At 40.6% G+C, this 27,458-nt stretch overlaps 9 protein-coding genes across 9 annotated transcripts; all 9 read right to left on the bottom strand.

The window, feature by feature from the left end:
• Positions 1-99: 99 nt before the first annotated feature.
• On the bottom strand, positions 100-3,201 carry BCR41DRAFT_357234 (translation elongation factor G). The gene is made up of 7 exons (XM_022024844.1): positions 2,786-3,201; positions 2,455-2,701; positions 2,193-2,358; positions 1,906-2,061; positions 1,647-1,797; positions 1,063-1,548; positions 100-1,030 (listed from the first exon to the last, which is right to left on the bottom strand). Exons 1-7 carry the CDS (start codon positions 3,038-3,040, stop codon positions 176-178), a joined length of 2,316 nt encoding a protein of 771 aa, XP_021879468.1. The 5' UTR covers positions 3,041-3,201; the 3' UTR covers positions 100-175.
• A 124-nt stretch (positions 3,202-3,325) lies between these two features.
• Positions 3,326-4,948, bottom strand: BCR41DRAFT_357232 (ClpP/crotonase-like domain-containing protein). Its single transcript, XM_022024843.1, has 5 exons — positions 4,800-4,948; positions 4,417-4,623; positions 4,190-4,317; positions 3,942-3,975; positions 3,326-3,814 (listed from the first exon to the last, which is right to left on the bottom strand). Exons 1-5 carry the CDS (start codon positions 4,885-4,887, stop codon positions 3,387-3,389), a joined length of 885 nt encoding a protein of 294 aa, XP_021879467.1. The 5' UTR covers positions 4,888-4,948; the 3' UTR covers positions 3,326-3,386.
• Positions 4,949-5,044: 96 nt separating this feature from the next.
• BCR41DRAFT_324840 (Spo7-like protein-domain-containing protein) lies at positions 5,045-6,545 on the bottom strand. Its single transcript, XM_022021562.1, has 4 exons — positions 6,070-6,545; positions 5,794-5,861; positions 5,543-5,652; positions 5,045-5,449 (listed from the first exon to the last, which is right to left on the bottom strand). The coding sequence occupies exons 1-4, from the start codon at positions 6,269-6,271 to the stop codon at positions 5,104-5,106; spliced, it is 726 nt and encodes a 241-aa protein (XP_021879466.1). The 5' UTR covers positions 6,272-6,545; the 3' UTR covers positions 5,045-5,103.
• Positions 6,546-7,697: 1,152 nt separating this feature from the next.
• On the bottom strand, positions 7,698-9,840 carry BCR41DRAFT_387869 (heme peroxidase). Its single transcript, XM_022027937.1, has 3 exons — positions 9,574-9,840; positions 8,490-8,845; positions 7,698-8,362 (listed from the first exon to the last, which is right to left on the bottom strand). Exons 1-3 carry the CDS (start codon positions 9,776-9,778, stop codon positions 7,841-7,843), a joined length of 1,083 nt encoding a protein of 360 aa, XP_021879465.1. The 5' UTR covers positions 9,779-9,840; the 3' UTR covers positions 7,698-7,840.
• A 622-nt stretch (positions 9,841-10,462) lies between these two features.
• Positions 10,463-13,586, bottom strand: BCR41DRAFT_423646 (hypothetical protein; the record flags this gene model as incomplete). The annotated part of the gene is made up of 7 exons (XM_022030314.1): positions 10,463-10,863; positions 10,980-11,420; positions 11,540-11,909; positions 12,082-12,343; positions 12,554-12,648; positions 12,761-12,899; positions 13,348-13,586. The coding sequence occupies 7 exons, from the start codon at positions 13,584-13,586 to the stop codon at positions 10,463-10,465; spliced, it is 1,947 nt and encodes a 648-aa protein (XP_021879464.1).
• Positions 13,587-15,099: 1,513 nt separating this feature from the next.
• Positions 15,100-16,893, bottom strand: BCR41DRAFT_357228 (Gti1/Pac2 family-domain-containing protein). The gene is made up of 5 exons (XM_022024842.1): positions 16,538-16,893; positions 16,254-16,502; positions 16,176-16,188; positions 15,904-16,056; positions 15,100-15,412 (listed from the first exon to the last, which is right to left on the bottom strand). Exons 1-5 carry the CDS (start codon positions 16,769-16,771, stop codon positions 15,117-15,119), a joined length of 945 nt encoding a protein of 314 aa, XP_021879463.1. The 5' UTR covers positions 16,772-16,893; the 3' UTR covers positions 15,100-15,116.
• Positions 16,894-20,873: 3,980 nt separating this feature from the next.
• On the bottom strand, positions 20,874-22,839 carry BCR41DRAFT_357225 (U5 snRNP-specific protein-like factor). Its single transcript, XM_022024841.1, has 6 exons — positions 22,662-22,839; positions 22,339-22,462; positions 22,119-22,212; positions 21,801-21,966; positions 21,266-21,639; positions 20,874-20,985 (listed from the first exon to the last, which is right to left on the bottom strand). Exons 1-6 carry the CDS (start codon positions 22,791-22,793, stop codon positions 20,940-20,942), a joined length of 936 nt encoding a protein of 311 aa, XP_021879462.1. The 5' UTR covers positions 22,794-22,839; the 3' UTR covers positions 20,874-20,939.
• A 271-nt stretch (positions 22,840-23,110) lies between these two features.
• BCR41DRAFT_357223 (hypothetical protein) lies at positions 23,111-25,635 on the bottom strand. Its single transcript, XM_022024840.1, has 7 exons — positions 25,158-25,635; positions 24,840-25,036; positions 24,671-24,741; positions 24,039-24,253; positions 23,805-23,929; positions 23,550-23,683; positions 23,111-23,390 (listed from the first exon to the last, which is right to left on the bottom strand). The coding sequence occupies exons 1-7, from the start codon at positions 25,305-25,307 to the stop codon at positions 23,215-23,217; spliced, it is 1,068 nt and encodes a 355-aa protein (XP_021879461.1). The 5' UTR covers positions 25,308-25,635; the 3' UTR covers positions 23,111-23,214.
• Positions 25,636-26,618: 983 nt separating this feature from the next.
• Positions 26,619-27,227, bottom strand: BCR41DRAFT_357222 (hypothetical protein; the record flags this gene model as incomplete). The annotated part of the gene is made up of 2 exons (XM_022024839.1): positions 26,867-27,227; positions 26,619-26,822 (listed from the first exon to the last, which is right to left on the bottom strand). Coding segments are annotated over exons 1-2 (531 nt in total), but the record flags the coding sequence as incomplete, so codon positions are not given.
• Positions 27,228-27,458: the final 231 nt, after the last annotated feature.

The raw sequence follows: 27,458 nt of genomic DNA, 5'->3' as shown, positions 1-27,458 counted from the left end.
GATACTCAAGATACCCAAGATAAGCAAGGAATTTCAACCAAGCAGGACACCCAAGCTAGCGAATTAAAACCGGAAATATTAGATTGTGCAAATCTCTAATACTACTTTATTGATGCAAAAAAAATGTGAAAAGGCCAATTGTCTAAAACTACTTTTATGTCTATTTTTACTTTATTTACTTCTGCTCTTCCTTCTGCTTCTTCTGATATGCCTTGATCAATTCAATCTGGTCCTGAGGTTGTACCCTTTGATGACGAAGGTACTCCATCGAGAACTCACCCTTGCCTTGGGATTGACCACGGATCTCAGAGGCATATCCAAACATGGCATTCAGCGAAACCTCTGCCACACAACTAAAGTAGTCCTCTCCAGACTCTGTATCGACAATAGTTCCTTTGCGCTTGTTGATACCACCAATGACTGTACCTTGGAACTCAATAGGTGCAGTAACATCAACCTTCATGATAGGCTCCATAATCACGGGGTTGGCTTTCATATACGCTTCCTTGAATGCGTTCAATGTTGCAAGCTTGAAAGCCAATTCTGAGGAATCGACAGCGTGAGCGGCTCCATCCTCAAGGATCATGCGAACACCAGTGATGGGGTGTCCAATCAAGAAACCCTTCTGCATGCCCTCACGGAATCCCTTCTCACAAGCAGGAATAAAGTTAGTAGGAATGTTACCTCCCACAACTCTGGATTCAAAGAAGGCATCTTTGCCATCCTCGTCACTCTCTGCAGGTTCAATATATCCTTGGACACGACCATACTGACCAGCTCCTCCAGACTGCTTCTTGTGAGTGTAGTTGAACTTGGCCGAGTTCGTAATAGCCTCACGGAAAGCGACCTGAGGCTTTCCAGTCACACAGTCGACATTGTACTCACGGCGCATACGTTCAACATAAATTTCCAGGTGCAACTCTCCCATACCAGAGATAATAGTCTCTTTGGTCTCAGAATCGACGTGAACCGTGAAGGTAGGATCCTCTTTCTGGAAACGGTTCAGGGCCTTGGAGAAGTTTGGAGTCTCCTTGCCTTAGGCTTAAGCGACAGTGAAATGACAGGGGTAGGGACGAACATCGAGGTCATGGTATATTGGAGAGCGCCATCTGTAAAAGTATCTCCAGAGGAACAGTCAACACCAAACATGGCACAGATCTCTCCGGGTCCAATCTCATCAACATCCTCGAGCTCATCGGCATGCATGCGTACCAGACGAGGGACCTTGACCTTCTTATCGTTCTTAACGTTGGTGATGAACCCTCCGCGACGCAACATACCCTGATAGACACGCATATAAGTCAGCTGACCGAAGCGCCCTTCTTCCAACTTGAAAGCCAAACCAACAAAGGGATCCTTCTCGCCTGATGATAGCGTAACCTTGGCTTCCTCATTCTTGATGTCCAAAGCAATATTCTCAACTTCATTGGGACTGGGAAGATAGGCGCAAACAGCGTCCAAGAGAGGCTGGACGCCCTTGTTCTTGATAGCAGATCCCATCATGACTGGGATGAACTTACGGGCGATAGTGGCGCGACGAATAGCTTCCTAGATAATCATGATTTATATTAAAATTCACATCAGTATCAACCAATTATAGATGTATTTGTTATAATGGGCTTTAGATCTTTTAAACACTCACTTACAGCCAGCTGCTCACTTGTGGGGGTTTCCTCCATGATAAACATATCCGACATGGTCTCATCAACCTCAGCCAAATGCTCGAAGAGTTCAGTACGCTTGGTCTTAGCGAGCTCCAAGAACTCCTGTGGGATCTCGCTCTCAACGACCTGGATTCTGGATGGATAAATATTCAGCAGTTTCGAGTAAGTTTCACAAACAAACTAACAAACAAATAAACAAATGAGACGCACGGACTTTCAATAGTTTAGATAAAGCATTTACCCATCCTGGCCTTCAAAGGTGATAGCCTTCCATTTCAGAAGATCAATAACACCCTTGAAATTATCCTCAGCACCCATCGGGATCTGAAGGGCGGCGGCATGCATCTTCAATTTGGTCCGGAGAGCATCTACAACCTTCCACGGATTTGCACCAGCACTAATAAGATTAGAGATTCAACATAGTCATATGAAATGCGCAATGTAAGTACGTTTTGATGAACATCATTAAAGTACTGTCAACATCGATAATACTTTCGAGAATGCTATTGCTAGGATTGAAGTATTTACCGATCCATCTTATTGATGAAGCAAATCCTAGGGACGTTATAACGCTTCATTTGGCGGTCGACCGTGATTGTTTGAGATTGTACTCCACTGACAGCGCACAAAACAAGCACAGCTCCATCCAAAACACGAAGAGCTCTTTCCACTTCGATGGTGAAATCAACGTGCCCTATATTGAACATGCGATTAACACAAATCAGTCCTTCTCGAGCCTTTTTTCTTGAATCAATTATTCAAAACCGTTTTCATATTTCCTTCTTCTTACCAGGTGTATCGATGATGTTAAAGTTATAGTCCTTCCATGCCGCATAAGTGGCAGCGCTCTGAATAGTGATTCCCTTCTCACGCTCCAAGTCCATTGAATCCATCTTAGCCCCAACATTGTCCTTGCCACGAACTTCATGAATTTGGTTGATACGACCAGTAAAAAAAAGGACACGCTCCGTCAATGTTGTCTTTCCGGAATCAATATGGGCCGAGATACCAATATTGCGCAACCTGTCAATCGATCCCTATGATCAGAGAAGGATTTCCAGGATTAATAATTGAAGAAAAAAAAAAAAAAAAAAAAAAAAAAAAAACGCAGCTAGACTTACAGGCTTCACAGGCTGTGCAGAAGCCGAACTCCAGCGCTTTTGGATCATTCCGACAAGAACCTTTCCAGTACCCTGAGCAGCATGATCCTTCTGAACATGCCAGCGGGGTTGCAAATAGAGCATATCTGGGTTAAAGCAGTTTTTTTTGGTGGCAGTGGCAGTGCTGTTGCTGCCATACATAGCTGTTGAGAATGTACGACGGGCCTGTGCGGTCAGCGCACTGTGTGCGTTGATGAAAGAACGGAAGAAAGTCATAACGAAGAACAATGAATGAGCAACCAAGAAGTAAAGGATCTCTTGAATGTATTCCAGAAGTTGGAACGAAAGAAAACAAAAAAGAGAGAGAGGACTGTCGGAAGAAAAGGAAAGTAGCCCAAAGGAAGGCAGAAGTGCGGAAGGGAGAGGGCGAGTGAGAGTGGAAGAGGAGGAAAGAAGAGAAGACAGTCAGGTACCAACCAATGCACGAGTGACTGCATTTCTTTCGGACAATACTTTTTTGTAAACAAACAGTCGCAAATGGCAAGTGGCAAGTGATCAGTAGTAGTGAACAAGTAGAGGGAACACCCTTTACTTTTATTTACAATTTAACCCCTAAAATCTCTTAGTTGTGGGTGAACTTGGCCTTTCTCTTCTCAGCAAAGGCAGCCATACCCTCCTTCTGATCATTAGAGGCGAAAGTTGAGTGGAACAATCTCCTCTCGAAGGTCAAACCAGCCGCCAAAGGAACCTCAAAAGATTGGTTGATCGCATCCTTGACCATCTGCACAATAGGCTGCGACAGGCTAGCAATTGTTTCGGCGGTCTTAAGAGCTTCATCAATGACTTGATCGGCTGGGAGCACTTTGCTCACCAATCCGGCACGCTCCGCCTCAGCAGCTGTCAAATTGACGGAGCCTGTCAAGCACATCTCCATAGCTTTGGACTTGCCAACAGCCTTGACCAAACGCTGCGTGCCGCCAGCACCAGGGATGGTTCCGAGCTTGATCTCGGGCTGGCCGAAAACGGCCTTGTCACCAGCATAGATGATATCTATAAGTGAAATGCAACAAAAATGGCGAATTCGAGGTGAATAAGGCCACCATTACAAAGCTTATAAATTTGTCTAAAGTACTACTGAGTGTCAAGTGAATGTCGAAACAGCTGTGTAAACACTTACCACACATCATGGCCAACTCACATCCACCGCCAAGCTAAATATTTCAATGTCAGTAATTAAGCAATTCACATTAGTTAAAGAAATGTATAAGAGTCAAGAAAGAGTCTATGAATAACTGATCTGATCTTGATCTGGTTCATTTTTTATCCATGAACCATCCAAACTTGTTGCTCTTACAGTATGTCAGATCATAGCTAACAAAGATTAAAAAAATAAAATAAAAAAGTCTAAAATTGGTTTCCACTTACAGCAAAACCATTAACAGCAGCAATGATTGGCTTGCGAATCTTGGTGATCTGGGTCCAGTGACCAAGGAAATCCTCGCTGTAGTTCTCAATGAATTTTCTATCCTTCATCTCCTTGATGTCAGCGCCAGCTACAATATTAATTCAAACATAAAATATTTTATATTTATGAACTATTTCGACGATGAATTATATGTAAATAAAAGGAGATAAAGATAAAGACACATTACCAGCAAAGGCACGCTCACTTCCAGTAAGGACAATAGCACCAATATCCTTATTATCATCAAACTCCCTTAAGACCTGGTTAAGCTCCACAAAGAGGCCGTTGCAAAGCGCGTTCAGAGCCTTGGGGCGGTGAAGAGTGACGAGGGCGACGCGTCCACGGGTCTCTGTCAAGAGATACTCAAGCTTGGGAGAAGTAGGGGCAACAGCATCTATTTCGTCCGATGTTGAAATGGGAATGAGAGTGGAAATAGAGCAGAGGATTGGGGGAAAAGCGCGCAAGAAAACATTTTATGGCGTGGGAATTAGTTTTTGGGTGTGAAAGAGTATTTTAAAATACAATTGTTCTGTAACAGGTAGACCAGTAATAACTATAAAAGACACTTGCTCAAGGAAGGGCTGTAAACAGAGAAGGCACGAGTGAGAGGCTTCGCAGCAGAAGCGCGAGCAAGAGGTTGACGAAGGGCAGCAAACATGGCGATAGATGGAAGAGGAGTTGGAGTGGAGTGAGTTGAAGTCGAGAAAGAAAAAAAAAGAAAAATCGGGAGTGAATTTGAGTGGTGCTACAGCAATCACGGATACAGAATGCTCCATCAAAATCACGTGTAAATTCAACGGCTGATGTGACAAATTCATTTTTATTCACAAACTAGTTGGAAGAGGCGCTCTTGCCCTACTTCCTTCTGATCTTGTCAACGATGAAATCCCATAGTTGAGCGTGGGCCTGAATCTGATCCAGATGCAGATCCCCCACCGCCTCCTGCCATTCTTCTTGCTCTAGAAGATGGCTGTAGTCTTTTGCCCTGACTACTTGTCCTTGATACGGTTGGCCCTGATGCAGCGCTACTTGACCCTGACTTAGCTGCTAGAGCCGCTGCTCGCTTTTCTGATCTGCGCTTAAAGTAACTAGCCTTGTAGGCACTGAATCCCTCTTGAAATTTCTTGGGCACTTTCCGAAAAAATGACAGCTCAGGTCGATTATCACGGTTAAAATGCATATTAAAGATGCGAAGAACTCTGTTACATTGCGGAACGAATCTAATTTAACGACCACACGGAAAAAGTAAGAATCACTATTCTATTATTTAAACAAAAGCTGCCAAATGGTGATATCTTGGGTTCTCTACGTACTTTGAAGAGTATCCTAGTTTTTCAGAGTACATTCCAGTAGCAAAGAAGAGAAATAGCGTCGTTACAGAAAGAAGCAAGAAGAATTTGTGTAGTAGATGAATATAGTATATCTACATTGAAAATACGAGAATAAACAACAGTTAATGAATCTTCTATTTAAACAGATGAAAAATGTTTTTGAGAAGTAGACTCACAATGCATTTAATTAGTATGATTCAGCGTGAACTGTGTCATCCTTTCAACACTTGTACCTGACTAGGTTGATAAAACGTGGCAAAGGCGCAATATGCAATCAAAACAATCAAGCAACCCAAGAATGCTATAAAACAATAATAATATTATATTATTAAAAAATACGCGTGAAAGAACCAGAGAAAGAGTCATTCAAATATTGATTGCATCCTGCAACCGAATCTCTTTTCCAATTCCAAAAGGGGGGAAGTGGAAGGAAGAAGGAGAGAAAGAGAATAGAGGCAGGCGGGTATACGAGTTATGAATAAGAGATTATCTTGTTACACGCGGCGTACCTTCATATTTCTGCTGCCGCTTCTTAAGCCTAAACATATTCAGCTTGAGCCGTTCCTCAAAGATCAAAAGATCCCGATATGTAACCGACGATGCATGAAGACTATTGAACTGCTCTTCCGAAACCTTCTCTTCAGGTGGTGAGGATGCTGGCGTCGCCTCCAACACTTGAGTCACTGGTGAAAAATCCTGGGGCGCTGACATAATTGAATCCTCTTTCCCTCCTTTTTTTTTTTCTCCGTGCTTAAGGTCCCAAAGGTAAAGGTATGAATAAAAATAGACAGTGTATGTGTGTGTACAAAAGGCGGGGTGGAGCCGATATTATTAATATAAAGCTCCCAAATCATTCATGCAGGCTAACCAACGAGTGCCGAATGTTAATATAATACTATTGATGCCAAGGTCTTTTTGAGTAGATTAAATAATGACAGAAACAAGCTTCTATTGAAAATGATGAAATAAGAAATGTAGAGGAATGAGAGGGCCCGCTTGCTTACATGGACGCTTCCCTTTCTTGTGCCGAAATGCATCACGTGCGCACTCAACAGGAAGCACTTGCGCCACCAACTCACAGTTAATATATATATATATATATATTAGAACACAAAAATGACGATAGCAAAGGAGCCTTCTCAGCAGTCCAGGGTTTTTGTCACGGGTTGGTGTCAAAAATATAGTCAGAACTAGAAGGGATATTTTCAATACCTTTCTAATATTTGAAGCATGTAGACCTGCCAAGAATATCCAGGAAATTGGGAGGGTTTTGGAACGGACGCTGCCAAAGTCAGTGCTAACTGGAACCAAAGATACCACGTTTATAAGTAAACACACAGACGGGTGCGAACTGCATTGAGCGTAAAGACGATTTCCTAGGACCTATCATGGGACAACGACAGGCAGCCGATGTGAAGGAGATCAGTATAGAAGCTAACCAAGCAATCGACCGCAGCTGGGAGGGACATCACTTTTTTGATAGTTATGGACCATGGCAAAAGATGTGAACAAGGCGTCGTATGGCGAGAGTATATATGATGCGATTAAAGTTGATCGCGTGAAAATGTTCTCCATCCCAAGGCTATTGGATACTCCATCTCTGGGCACATCATCAGAAAAAAAAAATACTGTCGTTCCTGTACTAAAGCGCCCCGATATCGACTATGGATTTGGGTAGAGTGTCTGATCAAGGTTCTATATAATAACAAGCTCTGCAAATGATTTCACTGTCAGCAATGCAGGGATCCGTTGTAGGATTAGATCAGCGTGAAGGTGTTTGTAAATACGTTCATGGCTGGTTAAACACGCTTCAACAAGCCGTCAATAACGACCTTTCTTGCTTTCGAGTATATTTGTCTTGAGTGAAGAATATACTCCCTTCACGAAGCTTGGACCTGACCATTGGCTGACATCTAAGAGATTCTTCCGAAACACTCGACTAGAAATCGTCGTCATTGCTATTGCTCAGATCATTGGATTAGCTTTACTGCTACAAATATTTTCACAGATGTCGGAAACAACCATTCAATCGACGCAATGTAAACCTTTTCATGTATTTTATGTGTGCAGCTGAAAGAAGTGAAGAGATTTCTACTTCAGAGAGAATGTCAATTTTAAATTCTTTCTTTCTATGAGGCTGGCTTCTTTATTTTGAAATGATGCGAAATAGGCATAAATAATAGTAGTCTATGAATATGTGAGGAAGAGATGGAGTCTGTGAAAGATCTATAAAATAAGCTTTGCACTGTACGAGTTTTTTCTATATGAGATTTTTTTTTTTTAGGCGTTGGTAGGCTTGAATTGGTAGACCTTAGTGTTCTCATCAAAGTTGACACCGAGCTCAAACAGCTTCTGAGCAGCCTTTGCAAAGTCGTCAAAGAATTTCTTCTCGTCCTTGGCATAGATTTCGACCCACTTGCGGAATTCCTTATCCTTAGCCATGGCCATATCTGCAGGCAACATCATCAATGATTTGGATTCCTTGTCCTCGTACTGCTTGGGACCCTTCCACTTCTTTTCAGTCCAGGTACGACCCAAGAGTTCAGTGTAGAAGGCATTGGTGAAAACTGTGGGTGAGGCTGTCCATGGACCATCGAAACCAGAGCGATCGGTGTGGCAGCGACCCATAGCGTGTGCTCCCAAAAGAGCGACAATCTCCTGATCGTTGAAGCCCATCTTGTAGAAGATATCGCGAGAGTGCTGGCCATCAGGTCTAGAAGCATCAGGGAGACGACCATCTGGAGGGCAATGGTTTTCTTCACCATCGACACGACCGGGTCTCCAGTTGATAGTGGGACCGCCCTACATGAGAAAAAGTAGGAAGGGAGGAAGAGAAAAGAACACAGGATTGGTCAGCCATCGTTTTACCTTAGACATTATTGTCGTACATCCTCTATATCAATCATGTCAGTTTTCTTTTTAAGCCTACCGCCTCCTGGATAGCAGCAACACCTGCCAAAGTCCAGAGATCACCATAAGAAATCTCAGGGAACTGGTCCTTGACACGGTTCAAACGCTCGCGAGCAATTCCGAGACCAGCGTTGGCACCGTGGCCAGCTTCGGGCTTGAAGCGCATGGTAGCGTAGTTGGAGCCACCATCTTTGTTGTTGATGTCAAAGGTACCGGAGGCGTGCCATGCAAGACGAAGGAAGACTGGACCATATGAGCCATCATCGTAGTTATCATCTTCAATGAGGGCAGCAATGGCGTTGTAGACCTTCTGGTAATCAAGAGGCTCCTTGGGCTTCTCAGCAGTAGCGGCTGCGACCTTAGGAAGCGAAGAATCTGAGAGTTTTGTTGAAACGGATTTGAATTTCAAAACAAAGTTAGTGACCAGGAAAATATCAGAAAAGGAGCAACGCCTCCGAGATGAGATGGGAAAAGTAAAAGATATTAATATTCCCGAAATGCATTCAAAAGTGAACACGGAACAGGGAACAGTGAACAGGGAACAGGGAAAGATAAATATATAAAATAAGATATGGTGACTGGAGTACAAATGTTTGATCAACTCCTACTTGGAATAAAGATACTTTTGTAGTCTGGTGTAGTATAGAGTTACAAGAGATGGGTTGATACACAATGGATAACAAGATCAGTCATGTAACCATCTTACTCAACAAAATACAAAATTCTTCCTCCCTCTTCCGATCGAAGGCATAAGAAAATTTAAACTTTGCCCCGAAGAGTTTCTGCCTCCAACTGCACACAGTTTCTTCCCCATATGACAACGTTAAGAAAAAAAAAAAAAGACAGCACTCAAGTTCAGGTTGGGAAGATAAGAGCTGAAGTGTATAGAAATAACTTTTTCTTCGTTCTTTTATGTTTCAAAATTATTCTTTTCTTGGTGTCCAAGACGCGAATCTCGGATTTTTAGGCACTGCGCAGCAGAGGGGTAAAAAAAATTTAAACTACTCTGTCCACGGGGAGATTGGTGCCTGAATTATTGCTGTTATTTTTTTTTTTTTTTTCTTTTTTTGTAATCTCTCCACTATGATCCTATACAAACTTACTTTCATTCTCAAGATAAAGGTGATAGCCAGCAGCACCAACTCCAGCACCAAGGACAGCAAAAGCTAACTTGGAGCCGAAACCACTAGAGGGAGCAGAAGCTTGGGAAGAATAGGCACGGGTGGCAACACGAGCCGAGGTTGTGAAAGCTGCGCGGCGAGCAACAATTGCCAAGGGAGCTCGGAGGAGAACACGGGATCCGATCATATTTATGTAGAGTGGAGTGAGGATTCGAAGGGAGAAGGTGACGATGAGGTGAAGGAATGAGATGAGTAAAAAAAAAAAAGAGAGAGAAAGAGAAAGATGAGCAAGTCAAAACTTTTAGTTTTTATACACAAGAGCGGGGAGACATGAGATTCTCCTCGACAAGTCCGAGAGGACAACAGTGAAAGTATCCGAAAACCCGAGAGAGCCCTCTCTGTGCCAGACAACGCGCGGATGGCTTAGATCCTTTTTTTTTTTCCCTTCAGACAAACTTGATCACATGGCCATCCCTACACTCTTCTTTCATTCTTAATCTCATATCAGTTAATTAACAGTTTTGCGTCTATGGAAGACGATCATGTTAGGTGGAGCACTACACCACAGTGCTATTGCAGGTCCGACATACGCCACTAAATTAAGCGATTTCCTGAACTGAGATGTCTGTGCGCTGTAACTGCGCAGTCGTTCAGACAAAATGGCCGCTGCAGGTACGCCATTTTTTTTTAGCACAGACAACAGTTATTTCTTTAATAATATACAATGGTGGTTTGTCTAATGTGGCAAAAAATATATAAAAAAATTCTTAAAAAAAAAAAAAAAAAAAAAAAAAAAAAAAGAGAAAGAAAGGAAAAAAAAAAAAAAAGAAAAAATCATGAAATGAAACTATATTACAAGTGAGATGCTGTTTCAACCACCGCGGCGTGCGCCTCGTCCTCGAGCTTGGTTGAAATGAGATGTGGTATTAAGCCCCTTGGGTCCTAAATGGATCGTCTGCGGCTGCTGTTGCTGTTGCTGTTGATATTGTCCATTGCTTAATGTTCGGTTAGAGCTTGTAGAACCACTGACTGTCGAAGATACTCCTCCGCGGGCCTCCATATCTCTTAGACTCGCTCTCAATGCTGCGTCAAGGTCATAGGAGCCATCTATGGATGCTGAATTCGGCGTTGACGTCGATCCTGACGGTGCGCCCGATCCAGGCCTCGCACGGAATCCGCTTTGTCCATTACTCCCACTATTACCACCATTGAGTGTTAGACTCGTAGGATTTCCTAATCCCGAATTAAAAGCATTCACAGAAGCTGACATTACTGTTGGTGAAGAAAATAGTGTTCCCGATGACGAGGAATGTTGACTCGAGTGCTTGTGGTGAGTTTTGAAGTGGGATCCACCACTGCCTGTACCATTAGAGCAGAATGTTGGCTACTGCTATTGTTGTTTACGGATGAAGCTGGTCCTGGATGAATGAACTGTGAAAGCACGCCCGGAGTCGAAAACCCGTTCAAGGAGCTATGCTTGCTGAGGGTCGATTTAACATTACTGATAGACCCTGAACTGGCTAGCCAGGACGACCGTGAAGGAGTATCAGTAGTAGGAGTTGAGGGTACGGATGCGGACTGAGTAGATTGACGTGAAAATGCCTGTTGTTGTTGTTGCTGCTGTGGCGATCCACGGAAAGAGGGACCTTGTGTTTGTACTGGAGAAGGTGATGGTGCATCCATTTTCCTCTGATACTCTACCAGTGATTGGAATAGGATTGCAACCTCTTGACTCTTGCAAACTGAACACAAAAACTCTGCAAAGCATGATAATATCCTGCGATAGTGATAGCCCCACTCCGTAGAAGCGATTGCAAGAAGACACACAACTATGATGTAAAGTAGAGCAACAATAATTTCTCTTAATACCTTTATATATATATATATCCTTTTATCTTTAATAAATTACTTAAAATTAACATGTGAAAGGTTTGGAAACTTACCATACGGACGACGCGAGCTTGCCCAACCTTATCGTCCACTAGTTCGCAGCATCGGATTGCGTTTTCAATATAAGCGTGAAGAAAGCGAGGTGAAAGTGTTGTGGCTCCAGTCAATCGATTCACTACCTCTAGTGAATGAAGAGTTAATCGTTTGGCGTGGGTCATCGTGTCCAAGTATGCATCTACGATCGAAGGCTCCGGACTGCTAAAATTGCTACTCTTTGCACTAATTTTGCCTGGGGTTCCAGTATTGCCGTTAAGTTTTGATGCTGTCCCAGAAATATCGGTTCCATCCAGATCCGATGAAAGTTGAATCAAATACAACAGCAAATTAAACGCGATCGATGGATTATTATCAACGATCCCTGGAAGAGTCTCGGAGGTGGAAGTGGGATGTGAACTTTGGTAGAGTTCGTATTAAACTGAGAAAGCATAAACTGCGTATTGGCCATAAAAAAAAAAAAAAAAAAAAAAAATAGGTCAACAAATAAAGCCTTTGGTATTTTAAATTATTGTTTCATCCGAACAAGATGTCGATGCCATGTACCTGCTCTTGATCAAACGTCAGTGGTTGCACAGCAGCCTGTTCCATGATGGCGTTTAGCTGTTGGCGATTGACAGTAACCTCTACAGGCTTTTTAACTCTAACATTGACTTTTGCTGGCGCAGGGGCTGCATCCTCTGCATCCTGAAAATGCTTCTCAGCTTCAATTTCCCATTCTTCAAGCTCTTCTTCCTCGTCCTCTCCGTTATTATTATTATCATCATTATTTTGTATTTGGTTTGTGGCCAAAGAACTGACGTAGATTCTCTGTTAAACCGTTGTTTGCTCCCGGTTGTCCTATGATAGCTGTAGAGCTCCCGTCGTCTCCATGTTGTTCTCTCTTGAATGAATATCCTGAGCCATCCAACTTGTCCAGCAAGTTTAATGATTCCCAGACTTCCTTATGGTGACCCGCTTTTTGGCGTCCAACACTTTCCCAACCTAATCCTAGGGTGACTTGCTCCTCCAGTGGTACTTCTGGAAGAAATCTTCCAAACGCTGAAAGTTTATTTGCTTTGATTCGACCTCATGTGCGATTGTGATTAGCTCTGAAGGAGTACTGGGAGCTAGCTATCATGTTTAATACATAATGAGGAAGACAACTTAATAAACCATATGTAATTTTCGGTATTGCATCTCTCAATTATGGACAGGAAATAACATCCATGGTCTGATTTATTACCTCTTCTCCATCGCCACTGAGGATCACACTGACGACAAAGCGCTCTGGCCGCTGCTGTTCATCTTGTAGAGATGTGGTATAAATGTCCATGAAAAGACAAAGGAATGGATTCTGATGGATCGGAAAGCGGCTGTACAAACTGTAGAGCAAATACAAAGACGTTATTCGGATCTTGAGCGGCTATGATCAGATACCAAAACAAAAACAAAAAAGTTGGTAAATTTTAATGTTAAAAGTAATGAAATAAAAACCAGGTCCGCTATACAAGTTGAGCAAAACAGGAAATGAGAGAAAAAGAAAACGTCTAAATTTGAGGTTGATGACCGTTGACATAGCGTGCATGTAAACAAAAAAAAAAGCCTTTCCAATCTCAGAAATCAAACAAACTTGATGATTTCCTCATGATTCACACATATCAATAATTATCATCATCATTATGCGAGCGAATATATAGAACGATAAGGAAAGATACAAATATAATGCAAATGTAAGAGATATCTCAATTTCAAGCCAACCAACTGAATATCATGATTGTTAGGTCAGGTAAACGATGAATGGATCTGGATAGTGAGAATAGTTTTTTTTACCTCTGAAGCCACAAGATCTTTCTGGTTGGCACTAGTGTTCTTCTCCGTTCCTGTAGAAATGCTCGTATCCGTTCCTGAACAGACTCGACAGCGTTCAAAACATCCATGAGTGCACATCCTGCCTTGAACTGCCGATTCGCCGCTAAAGTCTGTGAAAATTCGAGCGCACTCTGCTGAAGCACTTGGTCGAGATGATTCCCGAGAAAGGTTGCAAGCTCCTGCGATGGCACTGTAATCATCGTCCACAGTTATGGGTAAGTGGTCAACCAATACACAAAAAATATGAAAAATTGGAAAGAGAAAGCTTAGCACTGATAAAAGAGGTGCGTTTGCAAATATGTGCTTGGTAATCTCGATAATTATAATAAAGTGCAAAGGCTACGACGAATTGATATGCGCCTGTTACGAACTGTGGTGCCTGGCCGTATATGTTTTTTTCGGGGGCTGAAATGGAGTGTATTGTTTTGTTTAAAAAAGATGATCTCGATCTCAACGTGATAGCTCCTTAGACCTTTGTTATTGTACTATCGCTGTTCCTGTTGTTGTTGCTGCTGGGACTTTTGCTGGGTAAACTGAGTAGGTCCGTTGGATAAAAATACGAATATTAAAAAAAAAAAAAAAAAAAAAAAAAAAGATTGCTTTTGATAGTTTTTTGTTTTGAGGTTGTGGCAGAGGAAAAAAAAAAGAGTGAATGTGAATGTATTAAAGCCTAGATGAAGTATTGTTCGCTTGTGCTTGCTTGTGCTTGCTTGCTTGTGCTTGCTTGTGCTTGCTTGCTTGTGCTTGCTTGTACTTGCTTGTGTTTAATCAATATCCAAAGGTAAATGAGAGTTGCGGAAGAAAGGACGACTTGAATATGCAGTAAAAGATAGAATGTTTTGCGGGTAATGGGGGATGTGATTGAGAGTATGTTGTTGATTTAAAAATGAAGAAAAGAAAGAAAGAAAAAAAGAAAAAAATAAAAAATAAAAAAAAAAGAGAGAGAGAGAGAGAGAGAAGAGAGAGAGAAGAGAGAGAGAGAGAGAGAGATGGAAAAAGATGTGATGTGATAGTTTGTGATGTGTACGTGTATATTTATATATGTTTTGTTCAAGTCGCAGGGCTAAAGGCTGAAGATTACTTGCTGTTTTGCTTTCTTTTCTAAAGTGTAATTCTATTGAAGAGAAAAAGGGGAGAAGTGATGGGGAGATGAATGTTTTCAAAGTGAGTAGAACTATAGATGGACGGATGATGCAGTAAAATAGCGTGTTGTTTACGCACTTTTTTTTTTCTTCAAATTGAATGGGAAAAATAGGAAGGTGGTAAAGGAGGTTGTTCTGAATTGTTATATAATCAAATCAAATAAAAAAGAGGAAACAGCAGTTTGTGAAGCACATGTGAGAGTGAAGGAAAGGGGAGTCAAAAAAAAGAGGTGCGTAAGGAATATGTATTTCATTCACCTATTACACAGCGCCAAGTGGCTTTTTCAAATTAATCGCGTTCATTAACATCAAACCTGAATCACAGTCACAAGCAGATCTGGGAGGCAGAATTCTGGTCCAAAAACAAAGAGCTCATGCATGAATTTGATATACCACAATTTCAGGAGCTTTCATCGTGTGGACTAATTTCCTCAGCTCTGCTGGATCTTTCCGTTATTCCAGAACAACTACGCCTCAGAAACCATAGCTGGCATAACATTCTAAGAAACTTTGCTCTGTTTATTTCACAAACTATTTTTTAATTAATTTTTTTTAAGAAAAAAAACCCCCTCCACGTGGTTTTGTATATCAAGAAGAGTCGTTGCGTGGACCACGTTGCTGGCTGGGATGATCCATAGTGGGTCCTAAGCTAGCAGGGGCAGTCGTTGTAGAATAAGATGGGTAATTAAAGTCACTCCAGCCTTGCGTACTTGGCGGTGGCTGTGTATTTTGATAGTGCTGGTGATGCTGCTGCTGCTGATGTGTATGCTGTGGCTGCTGTGGCATCTGAGAGTGGTTATTATTAATATCCGAGGGAGCGCCACCAAATGTATTAGCGCCGCTCGTTGGACTGGAGACTGATATCCCATTGTAAGCCCAAAATCCTGAGGATTAGGACCAGGGGTTGTGGGACTGGCTGGCATCATGGGCCCGGCGAGCCACCATTATACTGGCTTGATGAAAGATGCCGTTGATGAGACATTATGTGTGGTGACTGCTGTTGCTGATGGTGATGATGATATGTCGGACCCTGTTGCGGAGAAACCGGAGGGTTGAGACGAAGGAGACTGACCTGAATATGTTAAAAGCTCTTGGCTGCGAGACATGTATCGGAGCGAGGATGGTGATTCCGGAAGCGCGCTGGAACTACTGTTACTATTAGAGGCAGAATTGTATCCAGCGTTGGCCGAGAAGTATGAAGTACTATTTGTAAGGATGCTGGGTATGCCGCTGCGACTGTTGCTGTAAATGGTGTCGATGCTGTTGATGTGCTCCACCAAGATGTGATTGAATGGATTGATAAGCTCCTTGCTGAGAGTGCACCGAATGAGTAGATTGCTGATGATAAGATTTGATAAAGGGCTCATAGCTGAACTCTCTGTAATATCTGTCTCGATTCTTAGATTCAAATTATTGTGGCCAAAGGTAACAGGTGAGAAATCATTATTTGGGCCGACTGTGTGCTCAAAGGACCCGCTAACAGGCCTAGAGTGTTGATTTTGAGCAGATGATCCAGGCTTGTTAAGGACTTTATTAAATTATTATGCAGAAAAAGAAAAAAAGAATAAATCATGTTAATGCTCGCGGATGAATTGAAATAAGGCACTCTGCTAGACGTCCATAGAATCAAGTGTGCTGTTTTCTTACGTTCATATGGTTGCTCTACAGTAGGGGGATACGAAAGTTTTGTTTGATTAAAAACTCCGGACTGATCTCAAGGCCTACCAACTCGGGCACAGACGAAGGAGTACGAAGTCTCCCTCCTAGAACGTCTTCCCTGGAATAGTACGAGATCATATGCTGAGGGACACCATTGACAACGATGGACATGGTCTTCTTGATCAAACCGTTTTTCTTGAAGTGATAAGAATTCGTTAGAGATCCAACAAGCGCGCGTTCCTTGCTTTTTTCGACCGCAGACTCTATGTCACTTGGACTAGAGCGGGAGGCTCGCTCGGAAGGCGGGTATCCTTCCTGCCGTTGCTACGCTTGTCTAGCTCGCGGTAGACTAGAAAGTTCCCAAGGATTCGCGAGGGTGACCAGATAAGACCATCAGTCCAACGTTTAATACCCGATTCACGCTCATCAAAGACAAAGACGGTTCCCGACTGGACTATACGGCGCTCTTTCTCCTGAAGGCGGCGACAAATGCGAGGCAGAAGGCCTCGACGACACGCTTCAAAGATAAGGAGTGTGTCTTGGGTCGTCTCGACATAACCGTGAAATGTCTCGACAATACTCATAATAAATCTGATAAGGACCAGGTTTTAAACAGATAGGGTTGATTGGAAAACTCTCTTGGAGGGACTGCAGATGAGAAAGGTGAATGGATGAGGAAATGAGATTCTGTTAGCGTCTGATGAGGACTGGAAAGTGAGCGCGCGGTGCGTATGGTGACATTACGACTCACATATTACACACTCAGCTCCATTTTTCTCAATGTAATGTTATTTATTATTTATATCAGTTTTTTTAATACTTCTCCCAAAGGTCCCTTTTTTTTTTTTTTTTTTTTTTTTTTTTGGGTTGTCACCCATCTTATCCCTGTCCGCGTCCCTCCCAACGTTCATTTATTTTTTTAAGGGACCATAAGATGCCTCCAACCACCAATATTTTTCTGTTCCAACCGAAAAACAAGCTCAGTTACGTCTTTCTTTGGATCATTTCGTAAAAGACAGAGATCGACAGTGCATCATACATAAGCATAATTAAAGGCTTAAATTACAATGAAGACTACAGCCGGACAGCTCAATGTTCTTTCGATCTGGAAGTGGTTGTTCAAAATAAAAAGAAGTAATAAAGAAAAAAAAAGAAAAGAAAAGAAAAAAAAGAGTGACAGAAATAATATGGCAGCGGCGTGTGTTGGGCTAGTCTCCCTGATTATTTTTTTTTTCTTTTTTTTTTTTTTTTTTTTTTGTGTTTTTGGAGCGGAGAGAAACGATGACATGTTGGCCTTTTGGTGTCAGTAAGGAGAAGCAATACGTCTCACAATGCGCTCTTAACTCTTCTTTTTCCCTAATGGTCCTTCCTGTACCCGCATTATTGTATATCATTGCATGAACAAGAGCTCCCTGATCTTCCGTAAAAAAGAAAAAAAAAAAACAGAAATAAAGAAATAAATAAATAAAGTAAAAATAAAGAGGGTAGTGGTGTGTTCATAAAGGACATTGAAGCACAAATAAAAAACAATATTTTGGCAAAGAGCAATCCCCGCTTCGACCATGCGGACAAAAAAAAAAGGGAGTATGGCTAGGGATAAAAAAAAAAAAAAAAAAAAAAAAAAAAAAGATCCACAAAAAATAAATGGGTCCCGAAAGAATAGAAACACTTATAGATACCCATAAAGAGATAGGGAGAGATATAGTGTGGAGCGCATAAAAAAAGATTCTCGACGGGAAAGAAATATGCATTTTAGTCCGAAAGACACGCCGTAATGGATATGCTTCTGTGTGATAGTGTGATAGTGTGATAGTGTGATGGTGTGATAAAGTTACCAAGGACAATGCGGAGCAATTGTAAAAATGCCACGAAAGCTTATAAATTCAGTTCAGTGTCCTTTTGCGCTGCCTCCAGCGATGAGCCTATGAAATGGCTACAGATGTGCTTATTGTACTGTACTACGGTTCACTTATTTGCAAATACGTAACTGAACAGGGCCAATGGCCATACGTGCAAATATGAAAAGGGCGCGGGAGGGATGAGGATAAAATAAACAATGTGTGAACCAACCTGAGCAAAGTACTTTGATTTGCAGCTTTGTTTGTTCAAAGGATGACAATCAATTCAATACAAATTTAGGGGGAGATTCAGAAAAAAAAAAAAAGAAAGTGCTCTTTTTAAATACTTTAATTCAGCCTTGATCTTGTTGCGAGCGTAAAAATTTTAGGGTAAAAATTTCTTGCAAGAACAAGTCCAGAAAACCAAAAGTGTGGAATGAGAGGACTTTTAGGAATGAGCAAAACGATGAGATGCAATGAGAGGAATGGATGAGGGCACTTGTAGGAAACAAGAAATAAAATAAAAAAGAAAAGACTTTTTTGATGTATTAAAGCCGCTTTTCTTTTTCATTTGTTTTTTTTTAGATAAACAATGGGTCTTGTGGATCAGATCTTTGTGCGTTAAATATTCTAACGGTGCAGCGAAAAGAAGAAGATAATGGTGAAGCACTGTGAAGTACTCACCGTTATTGTAATCAACACGAATCAATGAGGAGAGCAATAGAAGGAGGAGTAAGGTTCGATGTCAAGAACAATGAGATTATGAAGAGAAAAGGTTTTAACGAGAAGGTTTAGAAAGTGTAAATGTTCGATGCAACAACAACAAAAAAATAAAAAGAATTAGAAAAAGCTTGAAAAGCCTAAAAACTGAAAAAGAAAAAAAAAAGAAAAAAAAAAAAAAGGAAAGATGGAGAAAGAAGTAAAAGAAAAGATCACACCAATACTCCAAAGAACAATGTCTAGTTAAAAAAAAAAAAAAAAAAAAAAAAAGGACCTCAATGTTCCGTGTATGAGGATGAGAGAGAATGGAAGTGGGACCTGCATGGTTCGGTCCGCCCTAACTTTCTTTATTACTCTCACCCAAGTAACCTAATTGCTAAAGAAAAACGACAAGATTAAGGTCCTTTGCAGGAAAAGCAGGTAAGTCCGACACCGACCTTGCCCTACTCAAGAAATTCTGTACATCCATAACTCCCCGTGGAAACCTTCCTTCAATGGTTTTCTAAGCTCTTTATTGTTTCACTTTATCTGGTGTTTGATTCGTAGTCTTTGATGTCATACCTTTCTCCTTTCTTCCACACTTGTGATCCTTAAAAAAAAAGGAGATGGTGTCTGTATTTAATATTTTGATGTTAGGAAAGATGTTCGAATGATTTTTTCTCTCTTTCTTTCTTCAAAATACGCGCAGGCATGTGCTTCGTTCTTAGAAATAGTGTTTGTCTTTAATGACCCTTGCGTTGTGCAGCATTACATTATTCCCTACACTCTATTGACGTCCCTTTTTTATGTGTATGCCAAATCTGTCTTTAATCAACGGATATCAGTTTAACAAGAAAGCATTAGGCAAAAAAAAAAAAAAAAAAAAAAAGAAGGATCCATATTCAAGACCAGGTAACACACATTGATGAATAATGCTTCACAGGTGAAAATTGTAGACCCTAAAACCCTTATATCTCAACATGATGAGAAACTATGTTCCTGAGAAATTGTGGCCAGGAAAATGTATTACCATTCTTGCTGCGTTGGATTGCCATTGGTTCAGATTCAAAATTGGGTAACCTCTTTTATTTTTTTTTCTATTTTATTTCGCAGATGCTTATTCGAACCTTTTTTTACTCTTATTTTATTTGCCTCTCCTGTGTACATGTACAACGTGGCTATTACAACACCGGATTGAGTTTCGAATGATACCAGAAAAGAAGGACCTTGAGAGACCCTTTCTTTTTTTTTCATTTTTTCTTTCCTCCTTCTTTTTCTTTCCTTCTTTTCTTCTTCTTTTACTTTTGATCAGTGGTGCCAGTTAACCGGTAGATCACTTGACGTCTCACCAAATTTTTTTTTTTTTTTTTTTTTTTTTAAAAAAAAAGTCAAAGGCTCACATATCCAAACGTTTTGTATACATGTACATGGCATATGCACGCTCTCATGGAAAATGTTTCGTGTTACTGTTGCTGTTACGCGTCGTAAAATTGTAGACGTACATGTACGTACTACCACCATAGTACAAACATCCGGAGAATTAATTAAGAGCTCGGAGAAAGAACACGCCCCTGCAGGAAACATACACAGCCCTTCCTCTCTATAAGATTTGGACCACAGTTGACGAATCAACAGCCAGGAATTCAGAAACACAGCTTATTGGAAATTGCTTCGTCTGTTCCAACTTCCTTGGCTTTGGACAACCCCTTTGTTGATAAAGGTGTATTTCTCCAATAAGGCTCCCCTTGTTTAAAGCTAGGCTTAATGCCGAAATTGCTCATGGTCCCTTCTTGCCTCCAAGTACCTTCGAGGTCACGGTAAAAGTTGTCGGGCGCCTTGTAACAAGGAAAGAAATTAGGCAAAGGTTCGTGCTTGGAATATGCACATATGCTGGTCTAATCCTTCTTTTCCAGAGATGGCCAACTTACTGATGCATGAGAGCCTCGTGGAGCTTCAAGTACATGCACAGTGCTGTTTTTTCACAAGAGTTTAATCAAACTTTGAGCATATTCGAAGTTTCGGCGGGGATGTGACGATTATACGTATATACCATGGAACAAAAAACAAAAAAAAAAAAAAAGCAAATCAATGCAATGCAAGGCCTAAGAAATGTCTATTTTTGATATCTTTATCAATCCTTGATTTTACTCGTCAAATTGACCCTCTCACTCACTCACTCAACTCCGATCTCTGTCTATCTTTTTTTTTTTTAATGTTACTTGCTTGGATTGATTTCTCCCAAGAACATAGTTTTATCTGAACTGCATGAAACAACTATTATTCGGGAAGCATCCATAATCATGAAAAATAATAAGCCGAAAAGGAAAGGAAAAAGTTAGTAAAAGTATACATATATGAACCAGTAAAAAAATAAAAACAATAGAAATATAAAAATATCAAAGCCATGCAACAATTCTATATTTACCAATAGGTTCTTTTGGATGAAGTCTACTTCATAGACAGATCCCTTGTCCTGGCAGTTATAGAGGATCTTACGTGTCACAGTGCCCAGATGACGACGGTTCTGTCTCCAGAGCCTACCCAATCATGGCTCCATCTTTCGACCATGCAGGACGGACTAGGTTCTTTTCAAACCCATGCGGTGCGCCTTCGAACGTCTTGAGCAATCGATTACCCGTTGCTGAAAACGGTTTTACATCCCAGGTCCTCACCGTGTTATCCATTGCATTCGACAAAAGCTGATTACCATCCGGTGATAAACTAATCCCCGAAATTGTATCTTGATGTCCCACCAACGAATATGAAACCGCCTTCTTCCGCAAATCCCATGCTGCAATCGTATTATCAATCCCTCCTGCAAATACCAAATCACCTGCATCCGAAAATGAGACCGCTGTGATCTGATAGGGCGACTCAAATGTTTCAACTGCATTTTTGGATCGAAGATCCCAAATCTAGTAGAGAAATATCAGGAGAAAGCATAAAAAAAACGCGTTTTAGGTGTTTCATTAGAAATATTGGAAAACAATAGACACATATATTATATAATAAAGAACCAGTATCACCGTCTCTAGGGTCTCTCGTGCTTTTTTTTTTTTTAATTTTTTCCATATACCTTGACTGAACCATCATCAGATCCACTAGCAAGCAATTCGGGTCCTCTTCTTGCTGGTGAACAACTGTTGACAAATGTTGAATGACCCTTAAATCTTTTAATTCTTTCGCCCGTCTGCACATCAAAAACACCACAGCTTTTGTCTGTACCAGCCGTAAAAATCATACTGCAATCAAATTAATACAAAAAAAAAAAAAAAAAAAAAAAAAGAGTATTAACTGTGAGTGGTTTCGCTTCCTATTTTTCCCTCAAATGTTAACATTCCATGCTTGTTTACAATTATATCTTCCTGCATTTATATGTCCATAATTGATATACCTATTGTCTCTCGACCAATGAAGCTCCGAAATAGTTCCTGAATGTCCTTTGATGTCTCCATAGTTATTGCAATCTCCATATGTATTCCAAAGATCTGACGTGTATTTATTAATGAGAACAATAATGATTAAGGATCATTGGGTAGTTTATATTTCTATTTATTTATTCATTCATTTTTTTAAGAAGAAAAAAGATAAAAGATTAAAAAAAAAAAACTTACTAATATTGCCTCCCGTTCCTGCAGATGCAATATGCTCTCCTGAAGGACTGAACTTGCAAGTATGGAATTCTGATTGACCCTGTAATAACAATATTGGAGCCTTGAGCGCGGACGTTCTCTTGACCTAATGTTATATGTATTTTTAAGTGATATTAGCCACCAAATCCAATGATCCATGACTTTTTTTTTTATGATAATAGTAAAAGAAAAAAAGGGATTTCCGTGTCTATAATGCTATCCAGCGATCACTTCGTTTGTTTAGATAATGAGTATATTTCCTTCTTCTCATCCCGTATTGACTTTTTTTTTTCTTTATCCATTACAGTTTGAACAAGTGCTCCACTGGCTCCCTTTGTCTGGATCGTGACAGCATTCGATTGTGCACCAGATTCGTCTGCTTTCTGGCGTTTCACAAGCGCCCCTTCTGATGTTGGTGGATCCCTGCGCTTATCCATTATATATTATAAAACCGGTGTAAAAAAAAAAAAGAGAGAGAGAAAGGTGTTCGAAAGGAGTGATGTGGTAATTGTAAAAAAAGAAAGTTGATCACTTCACTATTAAAAAAGTTTGATGGTCGACAGTTGAAAATTCGCTTGGAAATAACATTTTTGCTCGGAAATAACATAGTTACACGACTTCTCATTCAAGTTCAAGAAGCTTTTTTTTTTATTTTTTTGACTAAAGTGAAGAAATATTCTCTTTATTTATGACGTGAAAATTGTTTTTAACTTTTCTTCGAATGGTTCACTCTCCCTGAGTTAAATATCTACGTTATTGTCATGGATCACTTTTATAAAATAATATGGATAATCCGATGAATATATTTATGTGAATGTGTGTCCAACGGATTCACAAAAGCATTTTTTTTTTTTTTGTCTACTTGATAAGAGTGGCCTCGACTTCAGCAGCAGTAATATTAGCAAGACGCGAGATTAAAGTCTCGTAAAAGTCAATGCCCTCCAAAAAGATATCTTCATGCATACGCTCATCATGATCGTGCAACAACAAAGGCGTGTTCTTGAGATACGAAACACCCAAGGCTGGAATACCAACTTCACGGAGATAACGTGAATCCGTTCAGCTAATTTTTTTATGTTAATGTAGGAAAAGGATAGAGTTTAATATTAAAGAGCTAAATAGTCTTTTTGCTGTAACAAAAAGCAGTTGCCATGGCAAAGTAGTTTTTTTTTTTTTTTTTTTTTTTTTCTTACCTGGGAAAATCTCAGTCTCATACTCTACGTTCATACTCTTGCAGGCTTCACTGAAAACCTTCCACCAGATGTTAGATTCATCAATAGAAGTAAGTGTGTTGTCAAAATGGCCATTGACAAACTCCATGGTGACGCTAAAAAAAAAAAAAAAAAAAAAAAAAAAAGTCGTTGTTATTTTCATCCGCAAGCATTCATAACTTAACAAGGAAAAGAAAAGGCTCCCTTATTTTATTTTATTTATATTTTATTCCTTACCCTGGCTGAGATGCAACCATGCTCTCAAGTTTAGCCTGGAATTCCTTCATATCGAAGAAGGGGCTTACACGGATATCAAATCCGCAAGTAGCTTTCATGGGAATAACATTGAATTGAACGCCGCTCTAGAATTGATGTGATTTGTTAATCAAAAATGATGAGCATAATGCTTAAGTCTATCATTGATAAGGTATGTAACCCTGGTTGATCCACTGAATATTTAAATATTATTACCTGCAAGAAAGTCAGATTAATGGTAGTGACATCTCCAAGTGTGTAGCGCTTGCCATTGTGATGCAATCCAACTTCAAGCAACTTCTCTTGCTCATTTCTCAGCTCCATAAACTTCTCAATCACCTTGAGCAGCTTGGAGGGGGCAGTATCCTGGATGAATTGCGACCCATGACCTGTAGGGCCTGTAGCTGTGATTTTGATCACCATGGCATACGCTCACCATAAAAGCCTTCAGTGCATTCTTGGGCGCAATACCCTCATCCAGGCGAATCCAACATTGAGACGTTTAAAATCTGGATTGATGTACAAGTAACTTCATGCCCTCGACGCCTCCGACTTCCTCCTCTATTGATCACAGATTAATGATTATTTGATTAGTTACTGCAATTGTGTAACTATCAGACCAAATAAGGTAAGGTTACGCAGTAGGCGGCATGTCTTTTTTTTGCGTGATTTTTCTTAGTGTAAATGCAACCCTCTCTCCTTCAATCAAGGGCAATTGTGAGAAGACGGGTAAAACTGAATGCTTGCGCTACCACAACATTGATGTGAACTCTCACGCCACAAAATAAAACAATTATTGTACAAAAAATAATTAAAATAAAGTCTACGAAATTGCTCTTGCCTGGGACCACATGTAAGGTGAATAGTTCGGAGCGGCTTCTTTCCTGCAGCACGATAGCGGCGAATGACCTCGAGATAACTATCACAATACATAAAAAAAATGAAACAAGGAAAATGTTAGACATTCCATTCAACTCAAGTGAATTTTTTTTTTTTTTTTTTTTTTTCGCTTTTTACCTGCTGCCAACACATTTCATATCTTGGGATCCACGGGCATAGATAAAGCCATCTACTTTGTTAGCTGCGAATGGATCCTGGGTCCACTTATCGAGAAAGACAGGCACCACATCTGTGTGGCTGTTGAGTAGGAGTGAAGGCAGACTAGGGTCTTGACCTTCCAAAGTCATGAACACCGTTGGTTTACCCTTCACACACTTTTTTTTATGGAATCAGAAAAGAGAAAAAAAAAAAAAAAAAAAAAAGAAATGAGTTTATTGCAAGAGAATGAGAATGAGGGTTCCAACAAATGTTTGTCATGGTCATTACCCAACTCACTACATGGTATGGAATACCAATCTCCTCTGCCTGACGAATCAGGAATGCAGTACTACCAGCATAGTCGGGGGTGGGTTGCATAGTTTTGATTCGCAAATACTCGCGGAAACGAGTGACTGCAGGGTGTTCAGTTGCGTCAGGATAGGTCATGATATGGATACAACACTGCAATAAATAGATGAGTAGGTAGATGGAGTTTGTCTATAAACGAAGAACGAAGCTGAGTTGGCGAGAAGGAAAAAAGAAACAGAAGAAGAAGAAGAAGAATAATAAGAATAAATACAGATGTATATATTACTATCAGTTTTTTTGGGAGTAGAGACGGTCGATTCAATCCTTATTGGATGTAGGATACAGATTCAAATGCAAAGCATTCAGGGACGCCTTCAAGTTTCCCATGTAGCATTAATTGTGAGAAAATTGACCTAAAAGGGTGGAAGAAAATACTCTCACAGTCTCGCTCGAGCACCGAATGGAAATCAAAGGGACAATATAGAGGTTCCAATGGAGATGCTTCATGACACCATTTCTCTGTGCCTAATTTATTGAAGACAATAAAACAAAGGTATGATAAACCCCATACCCAAAACCTCGAGCAGAATATAATTGACCAATAGTTTTGCTCACTTCAACGTTTCACTGCCATCTCATGTAAGCCACCTTAACCATGTGTGAGAATTATCAAACGATCTGCTAATTTGTGAAAATGAATAATGCTCGACGAGAAACATTATAACCGCGCCTTCAATCTCAATGGTCCTATCTCTATTATCTACAGATCTAGTCATCAATTGGGCGTTTCTACAGAGCTTCCTTCGCCCAATTCTCTTTCGAAGCGTTAGAGCCGAGCTCACCTCTTCGGATCATCACATCCTGACCTGTGGAGTCTCGCGTCTTTGGTGGCATATCCTCTATCATGAATTCTAATGTTGAGTTATTTTGGGCAGATGTCACATGGGGTATGTCCAAAGATACCTCCATCTCTTTGTTTTCCTTCCTGTTTTAAACTCGATTGCTCCATAGTTCCTGCCTCAAATGGTAGAAAGAATATCAATCTTTATTACACTGCATACTTGTCCTATCATTTCGATTCCAACCAATCAGTCCATGAATTATTAAGACTAACTATATTTCATACTTTTATTTTCTTAGTTAATGAAGAAGTGGTGGCATACACAAAATAGGAGTGCTAGCACAAGTCGGATAAATGCTACTTCAGAGATTAAGATCAATCCGTAGGTTTCTTTTCATCTGCAATTTACAACTTTGACGCGTTGTTGACTATGTCGTGAATATCAGCATTGCTGTAAAAAGCCACCTGTGTCTTGGATTTTGGATGAACTTCAACCCTGCTTGGTGTCACGCCCACCACTTCCACCGTATCTGAGGTCCGACTAGCGCATGCTCTTCGCCACCTTATCTACACCGACACTTGCTTTCTTCTCGCCACAAATCCACTACCGGCATAAGCAGATCAACTGCCATTTCTGCGAACCGGTTACCAGATTCACGAGGTTCAACAGGCTTGAGGAACCCAGGTTGGAAAATACTCACTCGCTCAAAGCCAATCGCGGCCAATGCATTCTCGGTTTCACCTTTAGTCTTGGGATACAAGAAGAATGATTTCTCACTCGCATTTGCAGAAGAACAATAGAGGTAATGAACCTTTGATCGTCCGGTCCTGGATCTTTTGGTGCTTTCTCATGGACATAACGGGCCGAGTCCAGTACGTATTGTTGATCAATCTTCTTGAAACCCTCGGCTCCTCCTGCGGCTGCTCGTGTAGTTCCCAAAGTACAAAACACTACCTGAGGCAAGTCCGATTGTGGGAATGTCTCGGTGATGTTCTCAAAATCAACGACTTTTTGCTCAATCACTTCTGTATTTGTAAAACTACCGTCGTCTGTTTTGACGGGGCGGCGGCCAAGGGTGAGGACATGAGTGAAAGCCTTGGAGGCAAGAGCATCACGGACAAGACATTTCCCCACCGCACCAGTGCCGCCAAAGATAAGAGCCGAGTTCTTTGAGATAGTCATGAGCAAAAGTTTCAGTTGGATCTTTTTTTTTTTTTTTTTTTTTTTTTTTTGCCTCCTTTGTTACTTGAGGGTGAGGTGATAGATGGAATTATTCGTATATTTAAAAAAAAAAAAAAAAAAAAAAAAATTGCTTATGGCCGTATATTGTTGTTCTCGTTTAAACTGAATGCAATGAAAGACGAATGAATGAATGAATGTGAAGAAAAGGAGAGAAAGGGGAGAGGGGTGAGAGGGAAAAAATAAGAAAAAGGATGTGCTTACCTAT

Source organism: Lobosporangium transversale (genome assembly GCF_002105155.1).
Source record: "Lobosporangium transversale strain NRRL 3116 chromosome Unknown BCR41scaffold_29, whole genome shotgun sequence".
Classification (NCBI taxonomy): domain Eukaryota; kingdom Fungi; phylum Mortierellomycota; class Mortierellomycetes; order Mortierellales; family Mortierellaceae; genus Lobosporangium; species Lobosporangium transversale.
Note: the sequence above shows the minus strand (reverse complement) of the source record. Positions and strands in the feature narration are given on the sequence as shown.